The sequence below is a fragment of the Podarcis gaigeae genome (assembly GCF_964106915.1).
Source record: "Podarcis gaigeae genome assembly, chromosome: 7".
NCBI lineage: Eukaryota > Metazoa > Chordata > Lepidosauria > Squamata > Lacertidae > Podarcis > Podarcis gaigeae.
The window spans coordinates 2722267-2745517 of NC_139683.1; the positions used below are offsets into that span (position 1 = coordinate 2722267).

A 23251-nucleotide genomic window follows, 5' to 3' on the forward strand; every position below is an offset into this window, starting at 1 on the left:
AGGTCAGAGTCCGACACTCTGCTGGCACTCCTAATAATAATAATTTTTATTTATAGGTAAAGGTAAAGGTACCCCTGCCCGTACGGGCCAGTCTTGACAGACTCTGGGGTTGTGCGCCCATCTCACTTAAGAGGCCAGGGGCCAGCGCTGTCCGGAGACACTTCCGGGTCACGTGGCCAGCGTGACATCGCTGCTCTGGCGAGCCAGAGCCGCACACGGAAACACCGTTTACCTTCCCGCTGGTAAGCGGTCCCTATTTATCTACTTGCACCCGGAGGTGCTTTCGAACTGCTAGGTTGGCAGGCGCTGGGACTGAGCAGCGGGAGCGCACCCCGCCGCAGGGATTCGAACCGCCGACCTTTCGATCGGCAAGTCCTAAGCGCTGAGGCTTTAACCCACAGCGCCACCTGTACCCCGCTCAATTTAAATTGGGACCCAATTTAAAATACAGGTTAAAATGCAATTTAAAATGCAGCCTCATTTTAAAAGTAGCCGTTAAATCAAGACCATAAGGGGAGGGAAACATAAGGGTCAGACCGAGTCCAAACCAAAGGCCAGGTGGAAAGATGTCAAGTCCCGCAGGGCCCATGTCTCTTGTGACAGAGCGTTCCACCAAGTCGGGGCCAGTACTGAAAAGGCCCTGGCCCTAGTTGAGACCGATCTAACCTCCTTGAGGCTCGGGACCTCCAAAGTGTTGTCATTTGTGGACCTTCAGGTCCTTCGCGGGGCATGCCAGGAGAGGCGGTCCCGTAGGTACGTGGGTCCTAGGCCGCATATGAGATGAGCTGAACAGCCAGGAAATTGGGGGGGGGGGTGAGAGAGGTGTCCCTTCAGCTGCTTCTTCAAGAACGGAAGGCATCCTGTGATAGGTAAGAGGCTTGTAACCAGGAGAGAGGATGGCAGTTCTCAGGCCGCTGGGCCTTCTTACCTCAAAGTCTGCTTGGGCGCTGAGCATGCCCGCTGGAAGGAGGTGTCTGTGGCACTGGGCTGCCTGGCCAGGTGTTTTCTCTGTGGGTGCTGCAATTTGCACTGGGATCCCTTGGGGCAGACTCCGTGCTTGGAGAAGTCCGGACACACCAGGGTGTGCTTCTTCTTGCACTGAAAAGCAAAGCAAAGAGTTGGCGTCAACTGTGCAGGCTGGCAAAGGAGCGAGAGGCTCTGGCATCTGAAGACACGCTCAGCTATCTGGCTGGCTGGGTATACAAGCCGTCGACAGAGCACCTTTTTCATTAAATCTACTATACACCCTTGTTGGCAAGAGACATAACCTTGCTGACAAAGTCCGTATAGTTAAAGCCATGGTTCTTCCCGTAGTGATGTGTGGAAGTGAGAGCTAGACCATAAAGAAGGCTGATTGCCAAAGAATGGATGCTTTTGAATTATGGTGCTGGAGGAGACTCTTGAGAGTCCCATGGACTGCAAGAAGATCCAACCTCTCCATTCTGAAGGAAATCAGCCCTGAGTGCTCCCTGGAAGGACAGATCCTGAAGCTGAGGCTGCAATACTTTGGCCATCTCATGAGAAGAGAAGACTCCCTGGAAAAGACCCTGATGCTGGGAAAGATGGAGGGCACAAGGAGAAGGGGACGACAGAGGACGAGATGGTTGGACAGTGTTCTCGAAGCTGCAAACATGAGGCTGACCAAACTGCGGGAGGCAGTGGAAGACAGAAGTGCCTGGCGTGCTCTGGTCCATGGGGTCACAAAGAGTCGGACATGACTAAACAACTAAACAACAGGAAATGAAGTCGCAAACATGTGCAATGTGTGCAGCGGACACACAATTGAGGCTGCTTTAGTGTAAAATATCATGAGGCACTCAATTGCACACATCAGAACAACCCACAAGGCAAGAACAGCTTCAGAAAACACGGTATGTCGCAAAAATCTCTCTACTTACAGAAACAGGAAAATTAAAGGACGGGAGACAAAGGGAGGAGCATTTTGAAAGTTCATGGTTCCCCTTCACTAGTTATATTAAGCAAAGATTTAATTTTATTTCAGTCAGTGTGTATTCACTACCAAAACAGCAAGGAAAGTTGTGATATAATATTGATATTTCATAAATAGCTGCAAAAGGTAAAGGTAAAGGACCCCTAGATCGTGAAGTCCAGTCAAATTCGACTATGGGGTGAGGTGCTCATCTTGCTTTCAGGCCGAGGGAGCCGGTGTTTGTCCACAGACAGCTTTCCGGGTCATGTGGCCGGCTTGAGTAAACTGCTTCTGGTGCAACGGAACACAGTGACGGAAACGAGTGCACGAAAAAATTGTTTACCTTCCTACCATGACAGTACCTATTTATCTACTTGCACTGGTGTGCTTTCAAACTGCTAGGTTGGCAGGAGCTGGGACAGAGCAGCAGGAGCTCACTCCATCACAGGGATTCGAACCACCGACCTTCCGATCAGCAAGTCCAAGAGGCTCAGTGGTTTAGACCACAGCGCCACCACATCCCTATGCTCCCAGTTTCACTATGCTCTGCATGTATAAGCGCTTTCTTCTATCTGTCCTGCATCTTCCAACCTTCGGCGTCACTGGATGTGCAATGCTGAGTTGAAATGCCCAAGCACATATACAGACAGACCTGAGCATGAGAGTGCGCATGAATCCAGGCATGGAGTGGGCGCACCACCTGCCTTCGCGAAGTCACCTTAACTGGACAGCCGCCCAGCTAAGCGTTGGTGTAAACTGTATATGCAATCCATGACGGCACTGCCTTCTTCTTTTTTCTTCTTTTTCAGGCTTGTATTTCATTCCGTGACCTGAGCTGACCGAACTGCTCCCACCCAAAATAGCTGCAGCCAGAACCTCTCTGAGCAGCTTCCCTCGACTGCTTTGCTCTGAGAAGGCTTGGCAAGTGGGTGCCAACGGTCCCCTGGTCGTCATCAGGCAAAGACAAACGCCTTGACATTTCATTGCGACTGCGGGGACATCTGCCGTCTGCTCTGGTCTCTGAAGTGGAAGAAGTCCGGATTAGGGGCCTAAATCTGGATTACTGGAGTAAAAAAGGCAAAGAGCCCAGTGGCAGAAACACTTCAAGAAGTGTAACACGCCAGTTGCGGGCGAGGATCTTTTGTGGTCAAGATGAAAGATGCACAGAGTGAGAGATTCGCAGACGCTGTCGTAAGAGCCAAGCTTGTCTGCTGTGGTGCTTTTGTTCAGAAGCCAGTGATTATTTACAGGGCCTTGCCGATTATTTATGGGGCAACCAAGTGGTGCGGCGTTTTATATAGAGAAGAAGACAGGTCCCTGCCTCAAGGAGCTTACAGTCTAGAATTGGACCTTGCCATCAACCCTTACCCAAACCCGTTGAATTCTGGGATTCGAGTCAGCTAGGTATACTCCGTTGACCTCTACCATTAGCTTAATCCTGCCCTCTTTACCTTCCAATCTGAATTATAAAAGCCTGCTGGCAAGATCTCGTTAGGACTTTTAATTGGCAAGAGGTTTCCTGAGATCGGTGGGAGCAGTTTCCTTCAACATTTGTATGCTGAGCGCCATTCTGAATAAAGATGACGGACCTCAGTGTGACATTGTCCGTTTTGGGGCAAAGGTTTGGCTGCCTCTTGAGACACCGTTGCCAAACTTGGCATTGAGGTTCCCATGGTGGGGATGCCAGTCTCTGGTGTTTGGGTCCCAGGCCCCATTCGGAATCAAATCAAAGCATGACTTGGGCATGACTTCACCCAGTTTTTGGCATGATGGATTGGAAGTCACAATTTATACCATCAGTTGAAGAAATACAGTATTTTGGGTTCTACGCCACATTGCCTCAAATGCATCCCTTAAAAATAGGTGCATTGGATATTGTAGTCCATATTAATTACTACAACAAATGCAGTTTCATTGGGTGGTTAAAATGATTAAAATGAACTGCAAAGTCATAGTGTCTGTGGCATGGCACATAAATGTCCCCCAAAGAATACTGGCAACTTAGAGAACTACCGTATTTTTCGCTCTATAAGACGCACTTATAAGACACACTTTTTTCCTCCTAAAAAGTAAGGGGAAATGTCTGTGCGTCTTATGGAGCGAATGTGTGGTCGATCGCTGGGTCCCTTTCCAGCCCCTTGCCCAGGCCTCCATTGTTGAATGTTCTGCAGACGGAGGCTGTTTGGTTCCCCAGTGACATGGGACTGGCTGATTAGATAATCTGGAAACTGTAGAAATGGCTCCCTTTCCTTTCCTAAAGAAGCTGCAGAGCTGTGAGTTGAACCCCATAAAAACAGGATTTTTTCCCTTTGCAAAGTAAGCTCAACAACTTTGAGCTGATCCTCAAAAGGGGGGGCTTTTCCCCTTTGCCAAAGAAGCTGCACAACTGTGAGCTGAGCCCCCCCAAAACGGGGATTTTCCCCTTTCCTCCTCTAAAAACTAGGTGCGTCTTATGGAGCGAAAAATACGGTACAGTTTCCCAGCACCATTAACAAACATTGGTTTCCGTGATTCTTTGGGGGAACTAATGCGCTTTAAACGGACAGTTTCTGTACAAGCAGCCCTCGTAGGAAAAAGTGCTCTTTCCATTGAGAGAAGTCCTACAGCTGTGGGCCATGCAACCTCTGCCCTTTTCAGTCACCCCCTCAGACACTGAAGTGTTAAGCCAAGCCCAAGCTCTGACCTTTACTGGATGGTTCAATTTAGCCAATATGCTTCAACAGGGACAGACAGACAGAGAGAGAGGCTTTGGGTGCTCTCAGCCGACTGCTATTTTGGAGTGAGATTCAGATGCACACTGGCGAATTCAGGCTACACAATTACAGCTGGTCTTGTGCAACAAACCCAACCCCCCCCCCAAAAAAAAAGATCAGACTTTTTGCTATAAGAAAAGAGACAGGAAAATGCATTTCTTTCTTTGATGCAACACCGTCTATCCAAACACTTTCTTTGATGCAACACCGTCTATCCTCCCTGCAAATAAAATCAGAATAAATGCTGATTAAATAGAAGTTATTGGGTTCAATCGTCAGCAGGTAGGATTGGGAGATCCTGTCTGAAATCCTGGAGAGAGTTGTTGCAAGTCAGAGGAGACTGTACTGAGTTGGACAGAACAATGGTCGGATTCTGCGTAAGCCCAATCTCCCTTCAAACAAATCAGGGTGAAAATTCAATAAACAGGCTGACTGAAAGCATCCTTTGGGAACGGGGACAGAGAAGAGCTTTGAGTCTGAGCAACCTTGAGGCACCTACAGAGGCCACCCAAAATCCAGAACGCAGGGTGAAGTTGGATGTGGGAGAGAAGAGACTGAAACGGAAGAGGAGGAGAGGCAACAGGATGAAATGGAGAACTCAGCTCCAAGCATCTGGCTGATGATCGCAAGAAACAAACGTAAGAAAGGGCATCTGAAGAGGTTTTGATGAAAGAGGCTACCATCTAAGGCCAGCTGAAGGGAACCATGAAGCCAAAATGATCAAGGCATCTGGAAACCAAGCCTTATGAGGAATGGTTGAGGGAGCCAGGTATGCTTAACCTGGAGACTTCTGTGCTGAGTGGCTCAGGGTCCCATTTCTGCCTCTCTCCACCTGGTCCAGGTCAGGGCCTGACTGGCCTCATAAGGGCTGCGGCTGCAGCTGCTGCCCAAGGAGGACTGGGGTATTTTGGAGGAAGTTTCATTGGGAGTTTTTGCTAGGCGCTTTTGCTGTTGCTCAGAAGACATCTAAAGGCAGCCCTGTTTAGGGAAGCTTTTAATGTTTAATAGACTGTTGTATTTTAAGATTCTGTTGGAAGCCGCCCAGAATGGCTGGGGAAACCCAGCCAGATGGGCGGGGTATAAATAATAATTAAATATATTATTATATTATAAATATAATATTATTATAATAAAATTTAAATATATTATTAAATGATATATTATTATTATTGTTACTGATATTAACTGCTATTACTGATGCGAACTTTTTGCATCTTTATTTTCATGTAGAATTGTTCCGTTTGGTTATTTAGTTTTTTATGCATTTCATTTATTTGTATGACTGCTTTGCTGTGTTTGTAATTATGTAAATCTTTTCCTATTGTAGGCTGCCTTGAGCATTGTTTTAGCTGTGGAAAGGTGGAATACAAATAAAATGATGATGATCATAAGAGATATGGCAAAGGACCCCTGACCATTAGGTCCAGTCGTGGCTGACTCTGGGGTTGCGGCGTTCATCTCGCTTTACTGGCCGAGGGAGCCAGCGTACAGCTTCCGGGTCATGTGGCCAGCAGGACTAAGCCGCTTCTGGCGAAGCAGAGCAGAGCACGGAAACGCCGTTTACCTTCCCGCTGGAGCGGTACCTATTTATCTACTTGCACTTTGACGTGCTTTCGAACTGCTAGGTTGGCAGGAGCAAGGACCGAGCAACGGGAGCTCACCCCGTCATGGGGATTCGAACCGCCGACGTTCTGATCAGCAAATCCTAGGCTCTGTGGTTTAACCCACAGCGCCACCCACATCCCTAAGAGATATGGTAGCCATCCTCAAATATCTGAATACACGGAGGATGGAGCAAGCTTGTTTTCTGCTGTTCCGGAGAGTAGGACTTGAACCAATGTCTTCAAATGGCAAGAAAATAGAAAATAGGAAGAACTTTCCGATGGGAAGAGCTATTCAGGAGGAGAATGGATGACCTTGGGAGGTGGTGGGCTCTCCTTCATTGGAGGTTCTGAAACTAAAGCTGGATGGTCACCTGTCACAACTTCTGCAGCTGAGATTCCTGCATTGCAGGGTTTGGACTAGATCATAGAATCATAGAATCCTAGAGTTGGAAGAGACCACAAGGGCCACCGAGTCCAACCCCCTGCCAAGCAGGAAACACCATCAGAGCACTCCTGACATATGGTTGTCAAGCCTCTGCTTAAAGACCTCCAAAGAAGGAGACTCCACCACACTCCTGGGCAGCAAATTCCACTGTCAAACAGCTCTTACTGTCAGGAAGTTCTTCCTAATGTTTAGGTGGAATCTTCTTTCTTGTAGTTTGGAGCCATTGCTCCGTGTCCTCTTCTCTGGAGCAGCAGAAAACAGCCTTTCTCCCTCCTCTATGTGACATCCTTTTATATATTTGAACATGGCTATCATATCACCCCTTAACCTCCTCTTCTCCAGGCTAAACATGCCCAGCTCCCTTAGCCGTTCCTCATAAGGCATCGTTTCCAGGCCTTTGACCATTTTGGTTGCCCTCCTCTGGACACGTTCCAGTTTGTCAGTGTCCTTCTTGAACTGTGGTGCCCAGAACTGGACACAGTACTCCAGGTGAGGTCTGACCAGAGCAGAATACAGTGGCACTATTACTTCCCTTGATCTAGATGCTATACTCCTATGTCCCCCAGGGGTCCCGTCTGACTACAATTCACGGCCTAGGACCCTCGTACTTGCGGGACCACCTCTCCCGGTATGCCCCATGGAGGACCTTAAGGTCCATATATAGCAACACCCTAGAGGTCCCGGGCCCTAAGGAAGTTAGATTGGCTTCAACCAGAGCCGGGGCCTTTTCAACACTGGCTCCAGCCTGGTGGAACGCTCTGTCTCATGAGACCAGGGCCCTGCGGGATCTGATTTCTTTCTGCAGGGCCTGTAAGACAGAGTTGTTCCGCCTGGCTTTTGGCTTAGAATCAGTTTGATTCCCTCCCCCTCTTTCTTTTTCCTTTCTCCTCCTGTGAAGAGGCTGCATCCTAATGTTTTAATGTTGTATCTTAATCTTTTTAATTGTATTTAAATCAACTTGTTTTTATTATTGGTTGTTAGCTGCCCTGAGCCCGGTCTTGGCTGGGGAGGGTGGGGAATGTATGTATGTATGTATGTATGTATGTATGTATGTATGTATGTATAAATAAATAAATAATTACAATTCTATGATTCTATGATTCCATGAAAGTCACACACACAGCCATGGAAGCCCCATCCATTTCCCTTCCTCTTCCATAGCCATCTCTTTCTCTCTCTCTTTCTCTGCCACGGAGCTTCCTTCTGACATTGCGCCCACTCTAACTCTCCCTATCATCTGCAGCAAGTGAGGCTGTGCAAGGGCTGGATGCGCCTGGGAGTTCTAGTGCAGAGCATCTGGAGGTCACTGGGTTGAGGAAAGATGCTGCAAGCAGTATTGTGGTTAAGAACATAGAAAGAACTTGTCAACGGCCCATCGAGTCCAGGATCCTGTTCTCACAGTGGCCAACCAAATGCCCGCAAGGAGAAACCCGCGAGCAGGATTCAAGCACAAAAAGCATTCTCCCCTCCTGTGTTTTTCCATCAGCTGCTGCTCAGAACCATTGCTGCCTCCAGCTGTTCAAGCAGAACACAGCCATCACAGCTACTTTTGTTTTCTGTTTGTTTGCATCCAGTACGTTTCCGAGCACAATTCAAAGTGTTGGTGCTGACCTTTAAAGCCCTAAACGGCCCAGTATCCCTGAAGGAGCGTCTCCACCCCTATCGTTCTGCCCGGACACTGAGGTCCAGCTCTGAGGCCTTCTGGTGGTTCCCTCACTGCGAGAAGCCAAGTTACAGGGAACCAGGCAGAGGGCCTTCTCGGTGGTGGCGCCTGCCCTGTGGAACGCCCTCCCAGCAGATGTCAAGGCAATAAACAACTATTTTACTTTTAAAAGACATCTGATGGCAGCCCTGTTTAGGGAAGCTTTTAATGTCTGACACTGTATTGTTTTTAATATTCAGTTGGAAGCCGCCCAGAGTGGCTGGGAAACCCAGCCAGATGGGCGGGGTATTTATTATTATTATTATTATTATTATTATTATTATTATTATTATTATTATTATTATTGCATTGTGCACACATATAGAGATTTCAAATGCATTTCAAGGATCTAAATAATTCTATTGTAGCAAGATGTTTTTATAAAGGCAACACTCCCCACCCAAGAAGTGAGGGCTTCTCTCTGCTACACAGAGTACATCCAAGTGAGTACGTCAGACTCGAGCTAAAAATACTCCCATCCCCAAAGGACAGGGCCAAATCCTGCTGGGGCATCTCAATGGTGCTCATCCTCCTTTCCGGTCCCATTCTCTTCAAATCACAGAAAGTGCCTTTGTCCCGTTTGAGGTATCTTTCTGCCTCCTCTGACACTCTGATCTTCTCCTCTAAACACACAGACCCAGTCAAATCCTAGCACTCTCTGGCCCCCACCCCCTAAAAGATACTCCACAGCCAATAATTGCATTAGTCTCTGTTTACCAGCTTCTTTTCAAGTCTCTACATCTATAAAGAAAACAAACCGTGTGTGTGTGTGTGTGTGTGTGTGTAATTAATTCCAAGGCTGTGTCCTATTCTCAAGTTTCTAATGACTTTTCCACACTGCTCTGAGCTTGGCTGAGCCTCCGCCTATGATGACATCTTTTTTGGCCTCCCTCCCCCCAGAGCAACAGCCTCCTACTTCTGGGGAGAGGATGTCCATCACGATGGACCTGGGTCACGGGAAAGGCAAAGGGGATTGCAGCACAGCTCAGCATCCTCCGAGGCAAGGGGCGCTTCTTTGGCGTGGGGGCTGAGGGTCGCTGGTGCCCCGGAGAGGGGGCGCGCACAAAGATCTGCCCCTCCGCGCCCGGTTTTCTGTCCAGTTGCACGGCGGAAAGAGCTATGCGCTTATGTTCCGTCCCAGCTGGCTCCGTTAACACCCAACAAAACACGAGGATTCGGTTACTCCTGCACATGTCATCCGAGGTGAAGAGGAGGGCTTAGCATTGGAAGGGAGCGACCTCATTCCTTGGGTCACCCGATCCGGCCCACCTGTCGGTGCTGCTAATTTTACCACCCCCAGCAGGACCGCGGCCAGCTAGCAGGTTGCACCATAAAAAGAAAAAAAATAGGGAATCGGGGAGGGTAGAGAGGAGAAGAAGATCCGTCAGGAAGTGCAGGGCAGAGGGCAGAAAGGAGGGTTGAGGCGTGGAGAGTTGAGCCGTCAGGACGGTGGCGGGTGAGAAGGATGGAAGATGAGCCCAGATGATTTTTGTTGTTGTTTAGTCGTTTAGTCGTGTCCGACTCTTCGTGACCCCATGGACCAGACCACGCCAGGCCCTCCTCTCTTCCACTGCCTACCGCAGTTTGGTCAAACTCATGTTTGTAGCTTTGAGAACCCTATTCAACCATCTCGTCCTCTGTCTTCCCCTTCTCCTTGTGCCCTCCATCTTTCCCAACATCAGGGTCTTTTCCAGGGAGTCTTCTCTTCTCATGAGGTGGCCAAAGTCTTGGAGCCTCAGCTTCAGGATCTGTCCTTCCAGTGAGCACTCAGGGCTGATTTCCTTAAGAATGGATAGGTTTGATCTTCTTGCAGTCCATGGGACTCTCAAGAGTCTCCTCCAGCACCAGAATTCAAAAGCATCAATTCTTCTGTGATCAGCCTTCTTGATGGTCCAGCTCTCACTTCCATACATCACTACCGGGAAAACCATGGCTTTAACTATACGGACCTTTCTTGGCAAGGTGATGTCAAGGAGACATCGCCTTGCCAACAAAGAGCCCAGATGCTAGGAAAGGCCAAAGGAGCTCATCCCGACCAGCATTCTGGCCTCATGGTGATGACCACAGAATTGTAGACTTGGAAGGAACCACAAAGGTGATGCTGGCGATTTTTGTGTATATCCCGCCTTCATCCCAGGCTGGGGCTCAAGCTGGCTTACGCACATCAAAACAGCATAGATAATAGGCCAGAAATATTTTTATTAAGCATTTTGCCAAAAGAAATAGGGAAATCGAAAAGAACATTGTTCATGTACGGAATAACGGTGGCCAGAATTTTAGTAGCAAGAAATTGGAAAAACAGTACCCAACACGGAAGACTGGCAAATCCTAATGGTAGAATATCTGCAGCTAGCGAAAGCAAAAGGAAGAGTAAGAGGTCAACAAAAAGTCTATAAGGATTGGGGACTCTTTAAAGAATATTTATAAAATTATGGAATAAAAGGAAACATCTTGGCAGAATTAGACTGATCCCTGTACTGTATAAATTTAAGTTCGTAGGGAGGTAAAAAGAAACTATCTAAGAAATATGTAACTGTGTGGTATAAAGTAATGGATAGATAAAGTACAGTGACATTAATTGGAAGTCAGTTTTAAATTTCTTCTCTATAAGTTTTACAATTTTGTTCAGTATCAGGAGTATATATGATGATAATTATATTAATCTTCTTGTATCTTATAGTGTGGTGGTTTGTTTGATTTTTCTGTTATTTGTGTGTTTGATTGTATGTTTGTTTACTGGTATGTACGTCTGTTTTCTCATAAATGTATTTATTTTAAATTAATAAAGATATATTTTAAAAAACCAGCATAGATAAAACGCAAAAGACAATTGTTAAAAAGTAATTATGCTTTACTAGAATTAAAATAATATAAACAAGCAAATCTATTAGAATGCAGGCAGCGAAAACAGAACAGCACTATTTAAATCTATTAAACAAACATGTCAGTTCCCAAAGGCCTGTTGGAACAAAAAAGAACTTCACCTGCCAGCGGAAGGACAACAAGGAAGGAGCCAGGCTGGCTTCTCTAGGGAGGGAGTTCCAACGTTTCCTGGGGGCAGCCACCGAGAAGGCCCTATGGGAGGCCTACAATGCCGATGGTGACATGATTTGGGAAGTGACTGCAGATTGCACAAGATCTTAAGAGGACTGATCTCTAGAGATCCTCTGAAGACTGTTTCCTGCCCTACATGGATGTATAGCAATTCCAGGTGCATTGCAAAGGTTGCTAACTTCAGAAATGGCCAGGAGCTTCGTTTAGTGGGGTTTGTAGCTAAATCAGAAAATGTCACCATGTTTATATGATCCAAAGCGAAACCAGAAGCTGTCTTTGGTGGCAATGCCCTCGGATTTCACTGTCCTGGTCTCAGGCCTATCAAGAAATATCTAAAATAATTAAATCCCCTGTTCAGGCTTCCCCCCAACGGTGATTCCTGAATATGTGGTTAGCATGAAAGGCTTTCACTGGCCTCCAGAGCACTTTTGTGTCACCTGCTGGGATTTTATTTCCTATGCTTTAGACATAGATGCTCAACGCCAGCTTGGGAAATATGGAAGTCTTGATTTATATTGGTGCGTCACCGTTTCTTTCTCTTACCATTTGTTGTTTGTTTGCTTCGTATACGTTATGGTGTTAAGATCCGGCGACTGCACTTTGGGGTTGTTAGTCATGGTTAAAGAAGAAGAAGAAGAAGAAGAGTTTGGATTTGATATCCCGCCTTTCACTCCCCTTCAGGAGTCTCAAAGCGGCTAACATTCTCCTTTCCTTTCCTCCCCCACAACAAGCACTCTGTGAGGTGAGTGGGGCTGAGAGACTTCAGAGAAGTGTGACTGGCCCAAGGTCACCCAGCAGCTGCATGTGGAGGAGCGGAGACGCGAACCCGGTTCCCCAGATTATGAGACTACCGCTCTTAACCACTACACCACACTGGCTGAAAAGTTCCCTTCCCCCCTTTTCAATCACCCTGTGGCCTTGACCCCCCCCCCACTTTTCCATATCTAACAATGGATGCTCATGCCATACACCAAAATGTCCAGTTTTGCCAAAAGCTGTTTCAAACTCAAAGCTCAATCTCTGCTGCAAACAGCTCCAGGTCTGAGAGATGTTTCTGCCAGGTGACCTCTGCAGAAGAGCCTCTGAGTCACAGAATTAGCTCTCTGGATGGAGGTCAGGGTGTTTGAGTGGCACTCTTTTCCAGGAAGTCCCTAATGCTGGGCGCCTTTTGGGAAGCCATCAACAGGGCTGGAGGGAAGGCTTTCCCAAGGCAGTTTGGAACTGACAGCTAGTAAACAGCCTCTCTGATGGCTTTCCCAGATGGAAGAAGCTTTCGGAATTCCTGCTTCCTGCCATTAAAACCTGGAAGGCAACCCAGCCTAAGCATCTTTGACTCAGAGGAAGGAGAATGGGCAAATTTATCTGGTCCACGGAGCAATGGCACAGAAGGGTACTTCCAAACTCCATTTACAAAGCAACGGTGGTATATGTGTCAAACTAGTTTTCCTGTTTTTCACATATATTCTAATATTGGAGAGCAATGCTAACGGCCAACGGCAGAGCCTATAATAGCAACTGCAAGCAGGGTTTGCTACTCGGTTTCTCTGGAGCCAGACAAAACGTGAGTTCGGATTTAGACGTGGTTTAGCCTCAGGAAGCAGCAGCAGAGAGAGGCTGTTGCAGCTGCCATCTCCAGTCCAGGAAGCCACACATTTCCTAGATCCTAGTTCAGGCAAAATCTGAACGCACAGAAAAGCTCAAGATACACACTGATCTACGCACACGTAGTTGTTATCCCTGAGAAACGTAGAAAATAACAGGATATATTTATCCAAAAGTCTTCAAACTCACACAACCCTTTTATTCCAGCCATTTATTCCAGCAACAAAATCATCAAGTTTGCTGATGACACTACGGTGGTGGGGCTCATTTCAGGAGGGGATGAGTCCGCCTATCGGGACGAGGTGGAGCGGCTTTGTGCTTGGTGTGGAGAGAACAATCTGGCTCTTAATACGACTAAGACCAAGGAATTGGTGGTGGATTACAGGAAAAAAAAGGCGGACATTCAGCCCTTGTATATCAACGGGGAACGGGTGGAGAGGGTGGCGGAATTCAGGTTTTTGGGAGTGACTATCGATCAGGGCATGACTTGGAGCGCAAATACCACTGCTCTGGTGAAGAAGGCCCAGCAGAGAATTTATTTCCTCAGACTTTTAAAGAAGAACAATCTGAGTGAGAGACTGCTGGTGTCCTTCTACCGAGGCTCCATAGAGAGCATTCTCACATACTGTATTTGTGCCTGGTTCTCCAGCTGTACAGCTAGGAAGAGGAAGGTGCTCCAGAAGGTCATAACCACAGCCCAAAGGATTATTGGTCATCCCCTCCCATCTTTGGAAGAACTGTACGGTTCCCGTTGTCTTAGGAAAGCAAACAATATCCTGCAGGATGCATCTCACCCGGGACACAGTCTGTTTGTACTACTGCCTTCTGGCAGGAGATACAGAAACATCAAGTCAAGGACAAATAGACTGAAAAATAGTTTCTATCCAAGAGCTGTGGCCTTCTTAAATGCAGTAACTCGATAGTGTGACCTGGGAGTTTGATGGGTGTGGGTGTGGGTGTGGCTGGAATGTGGTTTGTTTGGTTGTTGTTGTTGTGTTGCTTTTGTTGTTTTTAAGGGATGGCATCCAATTTCGTTGCACTTGTGCAATGTTGCACTTGTGTAATGACAATAAAGAATCAATCTATCTATCTATCTATCTTTAAAAATTAGCTGATGAATACATTGAAACTGAGTCTCCATCTGCAAGCTAATAAATTATAAGGATCAACATTATTGTCGCGAGAAAAAGAGAAAATATTTATAACAAATTATTGTGTTATACATATCTTTATGAGTTTGAGTTTGTAATCTCTGTTAGAGTTTGTAATCTCTACTTGAGTTTGTAATTCTTGACAGAATACACACTTTTGAATGGATTAGTTTTTGTTACTATTGACTATTGACTTGTGAGGAGGGACCACTCCCACTGCTGAAACTTATGTTGGCCTGAGTTCTTGGTGTGCTTTTTTCTTGGTATATTTAATAACAAGAACTCCAAATTATTTAACGTTAAAGTCATGGTTGGGCCTGGCGCTATGTGCCCAGTGGCCTAGTGACTGAACGCAACTTCGCAGAGGGTGATTTCATGCATGTTTTTAAAACACAGTTTTAAATATACATCAAATGGAGCTTTAAACGCTGCCTCCAGCCGAGCCTTTTATGCTGTTTGCTCCTTGCAGTAGAGGCTGCATCTGGCGGCCTTGCCCTCCCGATTCTGCTGATGCCTCCACATATTTATAGGGCACGGCGTCCTCGTTCTATTCTTTAACGGAGGAAGAGACCCAAGAGCCGCCTGCCCAAGCGTCAACTTACAGCTATCGATCTGCAGCGGCTTTTCCTGCAGTGTATTTGCTTTGCAACCCTGACGGTGAAACTCTTGGGGGGAAACGATGCCTGACGGCGAATGAATCTCAGGCCCCGACAAGGCCTAAAAGAGGAGCTGCTATGGCCTCTGAGAGAAATCCAAAAAAGCGGGGCTGCCCAAATCGTAAATAATTCCACAATGCTTGTGGCAGGATCCCCCTTGATCATGTGACCCCAGCCGCGAAATTCCGTGGTGTAATAAACAAAATCTGCCTTTATTCCCTTATGGGGACACAAGAGCCCTTGTAGAGTCCTTGCAGGTTCTCCATCGGTCGGAGAAAATAACAGAGGCCAACCAGAGAATATTGAGAAGGAAAGCAGCTAGGAAGCCTGATCTTTATTGAACTGTTGCAACAGGGTGCTCCCCTCACACACAGGAAAGGAGGAGGACCCTGAACAATGGTGTGCAAGGCCTTATATAGACATTTAAAATTCCCTGCCCTGGAGCTCAAGACCACCCCTTCATACATCATACATATATCACAAAGGGGTGCAACCCAAGACCACCCCCCACAAACATCATAACTACACGACAGAAAAGGCGGTCTACAACAGAAATTTGAATGCTGTTGTTTTCCTGTCTGCCAGGTTATCTGATAGTGCCTTATCTGATTGCCTTTCCTGGTAGTCTGGTCATTTCTTTGAGATGGTAATTACCCAATTCTTGAGACAATGGGAAGGTTCCCTCACCCCCTCCCTCCTTCCAGAGAAAACATTTGGTCAGTTTGGGAGTCAAAATGGTTTCAGGATAGTCTTCCTGTGCTGCTCCAGACATGTGGCCCACATATCTATGTACGTGCTTGGTTGGTACATTTCTGAACATCTATTATGTATATAAGACCTGAATTTTTTTATTTCAATGGAATCACAGAATCATGAAAATGTAGAGTTGGAAGGGAACCCCCAAAGGCCATCTAGTCCAACCCACTGCAATGCAGGAATCACAGCTGAAGAATCCCTGGCAGATGGATGCCCAACCTCTGTTCGAAAATCCTCAGTGAAGAAATTTGCAGTGGCCCCCGCTTGTGGAATGATGGATCTCTAGGTGCCAGGCAAAAACATTCCTCTGCAAAACCAAACATTTGCCTGATTAAACAATCTATGGCCTTTTAAATGTGATTGTGGGAGGGTGGGTTATTTGAGGTTTTTCGTTTTGCTATTATGTTATGTATTTTGCGTTTTCATTTTGTATTTTTTTGTGATCTTCAGGTGGAGGGTGACATATAAACTTAATTAATCATCATCGTCATCATCACTTTTTGAGATAAGGATAGGGAAATGAAAAGTGCGGGGAGACCTGTCTGCTTGATACGTCATCTAACCTCCCTATGAACAGATCGGAATAAATAAATAGGTCACCTGGAAGCACCTGGAAGCACACAGGACAAAGCATCATTAGAGGCACTTTCCTCCCATTTGCAGGCTGTGCAAACCCCTCCATAAGGCTAAAAACGGGGGGGAGTGACAACTCCATTCGACACACCACACAATCTATAGATCTCCAGCGACATTCACAGGCCCTGCTCCCAGCACACACCCGCCCAGGAGCCGTAGGGAAAGTGGAACGATGCGAGCGGCTTGTGAGGCGGAGAGGATCGTGCTCCATCCCCAGGTGTGTTACTGAACAATGATTATCAGGAGTCAAAACATGTTGCCCAGAAACCAGCAACAGGCACCTCAAGCCTGGCTGCTGAAGCCAGCAATCGCTGCTTGCCCTCCGGCAAGGAACACCTGCATGCTCTGTAACTTGTGTCATCCGCCCGACTCCTTTAGCAGGGACATAACACCCACGCTGGGGGCTTTCAGCCTCCGTTAATGAATTGGCAGGGTGGATCACCTGGTCCCGGGCAGAGCCTTTGCCCTCGCTATCTGCTACCAGTGCCACTCCTCCCTGGCTTGTGAGCACATTCTCGGCAGGAGTTAATAACACAGGAGGGAGAACAGCAGTCAGAGGACGGTGGTGTCTGCGAAGCTGTTGCCACTGAGAAGATAATCACAGACTATTATCAAAGGGGAGGATGTTATTCCCCCCTTCTCTCTCTCTTTTTTTTATCAAAACTTGCCCAAGCTATTAAACAGTTCCCATTTGTACTGATAAGCAACATTTACAGCATAAGTGTCTGAAAGTCACAGAAGACGCAGTGGTTATATTAAGGAAGCAGTGGGGGCCCTCATTATGCCATTACGGTGGTGGGTAAATAAGAGGTATCTCTGCAGAAATCTTTGGAGGTTAAAGCCAGAGCGGCAGGGATTGTATGGGACTCTCGGAGAGTTTGCTAAGCCCTTTAAATCAAAAGCTTCTGTTCTGATCACTGGCCTCCGTCACGCTCGCCTCCGCTGCTGCTGCTGCTCCTGCGCTGCTCTAGCTGTGGATTAATCTAGGAAAAGGCTGGTCAAATGATCAAAGCACAGAGCAAAGCAGCAGAGAGAGGTGTGTTCTCCTGGATGGGGGAAGCATAAGCTGCAAACAGATGGGATCCGGAAAGATCTGGAGTCTGCCTTTGGCTGGGAGAGCTGTGCGGGCAAGAGAGCAAGCTTTGCAATTACACAAAGCCCTGCTCTCCAAAGCAGGCATCTTCAGAGAATACTTCCCGGGGTTTCCTGCCTGAAGAAATGCTCTGTGTGGCTCAAGAACAGCCACATCTTCCTGCGCAGGAGGGACGGCACGCAGCATCCTGCCTGAAACAGAAGCACGTCCAGAAACAGCCTCTACGGCCTGGGAGTTTTCTCCCCTGCCAACTCAAAACACGTCCGCTGAGAGACAGTCACCAAGCGGCCTTAGAAAACGGAGCCAACAGAAATAAAGCAAAAGACCACTGTTTATGTACTCAATTACAGCTGCAAGGATACTTGTAGCCAGAAGTTGGAAATGTGAAACAACACCAACAATAACAATAATAGATTGGCAATCACTCATGTTAGAGTATTTTCAATTAGCAAAGCTGACCGGAAAAGTTAGGAGCCCCAAATCAAAAAGTATATAGAGAATGGAAATTAGTCAAGGAATATATAAGATTATATTGTAAAAATGATATTATCCTAGCAGAATTGAATGATACTTGTGTATAATAAGCAAATGGAGTAAATATCTTAGAGAAACATACAGAAAACGCTACAAAACAAACTGTGTGATAAAATTAAGGCAACAGAAAAAGTACAACGAGAATGATTGGAAGTTTCTTCCAGAAGACTTTATTGGATAAGATATGATGCTATAACTGATATTCTTTTCTTATTGTTAATTCTTTTTTGTTCCTTTTTATTTTTATTTTATTTTTCTTTGTCATTTTTGTGTTTAACTCTTTCGTAACCATTTGTAATGTATTTGTAAGATGGTGTTGTAAATCAATAAAGACGATTTCAAAAAAAGAAAAAGAGAAAATGGAGCACGTGCTTCAAGGAACTCAGGACACTCCACAGCCCACAGCGGCTGCTGAAGACCAGCTCCCTTGAAGTGCTTTCTGTGGGCATGAGCCTGGCCTGTCGCCAAGGTTCAGACAAGGCTGGATCCATGTTATTCCAGTCCAGGTCTGGATGTATAATGTCCAGGGCACTGGGGTGTCCTTACGTTTGTCTCTATCCCAGGCCAGTGAAAGTCCCTTACTGTGTCCCAATGGGGTCCTTTGGGATATTTTGCATTAAAAGACATGGGGGAAACTAGATGAGGGATTAATGAGGGCAACACATTTGGTCCATCTATCTCACTCGTGTCTCCACTGGCAGCAGCTCTCTTCAGATTTCAGGCAGGGGACATTTTCCAACCCTATTCGAAGACGCTCTCAAAGGAACCTGGGATCCTCTGCATGCAAAGCTGCTGATCTAAGGCTGCAAAGAGATCCCAGGAAAAGCCACTAACCATCGAGCCGGTTTTAAAAGCCGTTTAAGCATTTGTTCTTAAAAATATTCAAATACAAGAGCCACATGTGACAACTGTACATAAAACCGCCCAACAGAAACAACATGTACAATTGTCGCAAACGGTTCTTGTATTTGAATAATTGAATATTTAAGAAGTTAAAATCGGAAGTTAAATTGCGGGAAGACGTCTTCTTAATTGCCCGTGTGGGCATGATGGAACAGAAAAGTTTTCGGCAGGCATTTACGAGCCAAAACAGAAGCCGTCTGCTGGATTTATCTGAAAGGTTCCCTCTACTCCGTGGGGCAAATGCAGAAGAGATAGCCTGAGTCTGGAAGAACAAAGGAGAGGAATTCATCTTCTTCACGCAAGGCAGGTGATTTCTAGTCAAAGGAATCAGCGGCGGAAAAACAGGCATCGTTTTCCGCAAGAACCCCGCACAGCACAAAATTACAGCACACAGCATCAGCAAAGGTTTATTTTACCAGTCCAGAGAGGCCCTGTGCAGACATTCTCAAAAGGTTCTTAACGGAAGAGGGAGAGAGCAGGCCAGGAATTCTAAACAATAATGGATCTTTTTTTTAAAAGTGGCTGCCTTGCATAAAGACAAAAAAGGCACACAGAAAAGAAAGGAAGGAAAAAGTGAGGGATGCAGATCCTGAAGTGAAGCGGAGCTCATCCTGGCAGCATCAGGGGCCAGCAGGAGAAGGGAGGAGAGGTTGCCACAGCCAGGCAGCCCCCTTGGTTGCAACAGGGCAGGATCAGCTGAAGCGCCCTCGACCAGGAATTAAATGGGAAGCAAAGTTTATATATACAGTACAGTGCTTTTTTCTGGGGGTACGCATACCCCTAAACATTTTGTGAATCTAAGTTTGGCCTTATTGAGGGACAGTATTTCAATATGAGGGATGCGGGTGGCGCTGTGGGTTAAACCACAGAGCCTAGGGCTTGCCGATCAGTAGGTTGGCGGTTCAAATCCTTGTGACGGGGTGAGCTCCCGTTGCTCAGTCCCTGCTCCTGCCAACCTAGCAGTTTGAAAGCACATCAAATTACAAGTAGATAAATAGGTACCACTCTGGAGGGAAGGGAAATGGCGTTTCCGTGCGTTGCTCTGGTTCGCGAGAAGCGGCTTAGTCATGCTGGCCACATGACCTGGAAGCTGTACACGAGCTCCCTCGGCCAATAAAGCGAGATGAGTGCTGCAACCCCAGAGTCGGTTACGACTGGACCTAATGGTCAGGGGTCCCTTTACCTTTAAACAGGGCTGCCGTCAGATGTCTTCTAAACGTCAGATAGTTTATTTCTTTGACATCTGAAGGGATGGCATTCCACAGGGCAGACGCCACTACTGAGAAGGCCCTCTGCCTGGTTCCTTGTAGCCTCGCTTCTCGCAGGGCCAGATGGCCCTCGGAGCTGGACCTCAGTATCCGGGCTGAACGATGGGGGTGGAAGCACATAACACCGGTCTTGAAATAGCTACACTGGCTCCCAGTATGTTTCCGAGCACAATTCAAAGTGTTGGTGCTGACCTTGAAAGCCCTAAACAGCCTCAGCCCAGTATCCCCGAAGGAGCCTCTCCACCCCATCGTTCAGCCCAGACACTGAGATCCAGCGCTGAGGGCCTTCTGGTGGTTCCTTCACTGCGAGAAGTGAGGTTACAGGGAACCAGGCAGAGGGCCTTCTCTGGTGCCCTCCCGGTGGAACGCCCTCCCGTCAGATGTCAAGGACAGAAACAACTACAGTCATACCTCGGGATGAATACGCTTCAGGTTGAGCATTTTCGCGTTGCGCTCCGCGGCGACCTGGAAGTAACGGAACACATCACTTCCAGGTTTCACCGCTCACACACGCACAGACACTCAAAATGACACCACACGCATGAACGGAAGTGGCAAAACACGACCCGCACAGTCGCGTCTTACGTTTGCTTCAGGATGCGAACGGGGCTCCGGAACGGATCCCGTTCGCATCCAGAGGTACCACTGTATCTTACTTTTAAAAGGCAGACGCATTTAGGGAAGCTTTTAATATTTGATGAATTATTGTATTTTAATATTTTGCTGGAAGCCACCTAGTCAGATGGGCAGGGTATAAATAATAAATTATTATTATTATTATTATTATTATTATTATTATTATTATTATTATTTAAATAGCAGCTGCTGGAAACCCCAGGAGGGGAGAGTTGGCCACTGTGAAAAGAGGACTCTGGGAGAGATTGGCCACTGGTCTGGTCCAGCAGGCTGTTCTTAATGTTCTTAATCGCAGCATGACAGAAGCAAATTGCCTGTTCCACGAAGGGTGGGGAGCCCCTGGGGGATCTCTCAAGGGAACCTCTGTCCCTGGCACAGAGTCCCAGTGCCCAGAAGGCGGGATTGGCACCCTGGGTTTCTAGAACACACACGGGCAGCGCCAGGTCCGACCTCAGCTGCCTCCCCGCCTTCGCCTGCCCTTTTAAAAGCTAAAACTGCAGACAGCTGTGCCCTGCCGCATATCGGACACAAGAGTAGGAAAAGGGGAGAGAAAGAGTGGGGGGAAAGGCAGAACGAGAAGAGATTTACTCCCTTTCTAAATTATTCACAAGAAAAGGGACTGCGCATCTTTAACAAGCCATCGTTTTATGAAGCAAGGTTAACATTTTTACTTGATTCAGTAGAATATTATAAACTCTCCGGGGTCCATTTGAGGACTTTCTACTTTGTGCAAAAGGAACAGACTCAGCACTTTTTATATTATTTAGAGAATAAAATTAACCCTCGATGGCCCAGGCTGGGTATTTCCTCTCCCCAGTTAAATATGGCACGCTCAGCAATTCCACACCCCCCCCCCCGATATAATTACGGGCTGCTATCCATCATCTGTAGGAGAATGTTTTTCTGACACTCCAGAAGTGATGCGGTAAGCACGTTCACTAATAGAATAAATATTCTAAGTATCTCTTTTATATTTTCATTTAAATTGGAATATTTTAAAATAATTGTACACGTGCTGCCTGGGTGACTTGTACCGGTGGCTGTGGAGAGAGGCTGCCCCATCGACTCTGCCTTCGGCTCGGAGGGATGGTCTCCAGCCACAAAAAACAGGGGTCCGGCTGCAAAACGCCGTTAGCAAAAGGTAATCTGCTAGCAATCTTTTGCTGCCAGAGTCCCTCCGTGAGTATCCTCGCCAGGTGTTGCTCTTCCCCACCTTTGACTGATGGCCGCCTCTCGATTGGAATGTAGGTGTAGGACTTCAAAATTTATTTATTGCATCTATGTTGTTGTTTAGTTATTTATTCGTGTCCGACTCTTTGTGACCCCCTGGACCAGAGCACGCCAGGCACTCCTGTCTTCCACTGCCTCCCGCAGTTTGGTCAAACTCATCCTGGTAGCCTCGAGAACGCTGTCCCACCATCTCGTCCTCTCCTTGTGCCCTCCATCTTTCCCAACATCAGGGTCTTTTCCATGGAGTCTTCTCTTCTCATGAGGTGGCCAAAGTCTTGGAGCCTCAGCTTCAGGATCTGTCCTTCCAGGGAGCACTCAGGGCTGATTTCCTTCAGAATGGAGAGGTTTGATCTTATTGCAGTCCATGGGACTCTCAAGAGTCTCCTCCAGCACCAGAATTCAAAAGCATCCATTCTTCGGCGATCAGCCTTCTTTATGGTCCAGCTCTCACTTCCATACATCACTACTGGGGAAACCATAGCTTTAACTATACGGACCGTTGTTGGCAAGGTGATGTCTCTGCTTTTTAAGATGCTGTCTAGGTTTGTCATTGCTTTTTTCCGAAGAAGCAGGCGTCTTTTAATTTTGTGACTGCTGGCACCATCTGCAGTGATCATGGAGCATATATATCCCACTTTTATTTCCCTCTAAGGAGCTCAAGATGGTGTACATCAGCGGTTCTCAACCTGTGGGTACCCAGATGTTGTTGGACTACAACTCCCATCTTCCCTGAGCTCCAGCCTTGCTAGCTAGGGATGATGGGAGTTGTAGTTCAACAACACCTGGGGACCCACAGATTGAGAAAGGCTGGTGTACATGGTCCCCCCCATTTAACCCCCACAACCACCCTATCAGGTAGGCTAGACTGAGGGAGGCAGTGACTGGCCCCAGGTTACCTGGTGAATGGGAGGATTCGAACCCTGGCCTCTCCCAGTTCAGAGCCTGACCCTCTAACCAAGACACCACAAGGTGCTCCTTGGAACTCCTCCTCCTAGTTGCACAAGAGTAACCCCACCGGGTTATACACAGCGGCCAACCAGATGCCCTAGCAGAAGAATTCAGAACCAGGACTGGAAGGCAACCACCCATTGCTGTCCTACCACCACCGATGAAACCTGGAGGTTCCCTCCAGCCATCATGACTAGCAGCAGTTGGCAGACTTCTTCTCCCCCTCTGTCTTTTCTAGGCATTTGTCCAACCCCCTTCTAAAGCTAGCAACCATCGCATCTGGTGGCAGTGAGTTCCACAAGCCAGCAACGTGAGGAAGATCTTCCTTTTGCCCGACGTACCCATCAGCT

At 47.1% G+C, this 23251-nt stretch overlaps 1 protein-coding gene across 2 annotated transcripts in view; it reads right to left on the reverse strand.

Annotated features, from left to right (window-relative positions):
- ZC3H3 (zinc finger CCCH-type containing 3) overlaps window positions 1-23251 on the reverse strand; it is a 273959-nt gene that overhangs the window by 39057 nt on the left and 211651 nt on the right. For both annotated transcript variants that reach the window (XR_014566778.1, XM_083749076.1), the window contains exon 10: window positions 929-1098. Coding sequence is in view for 1 of the 2 variants with exons in the window: in XM_083749076.1 (XP_083605202.1) it covers window positions 929-1098 (170 nt within the window). In the remaining variant the exon portion in view is untranslated. The remainder of the gene's footprint in view (window positions 1-928; window positions 1099-23251) is intronic.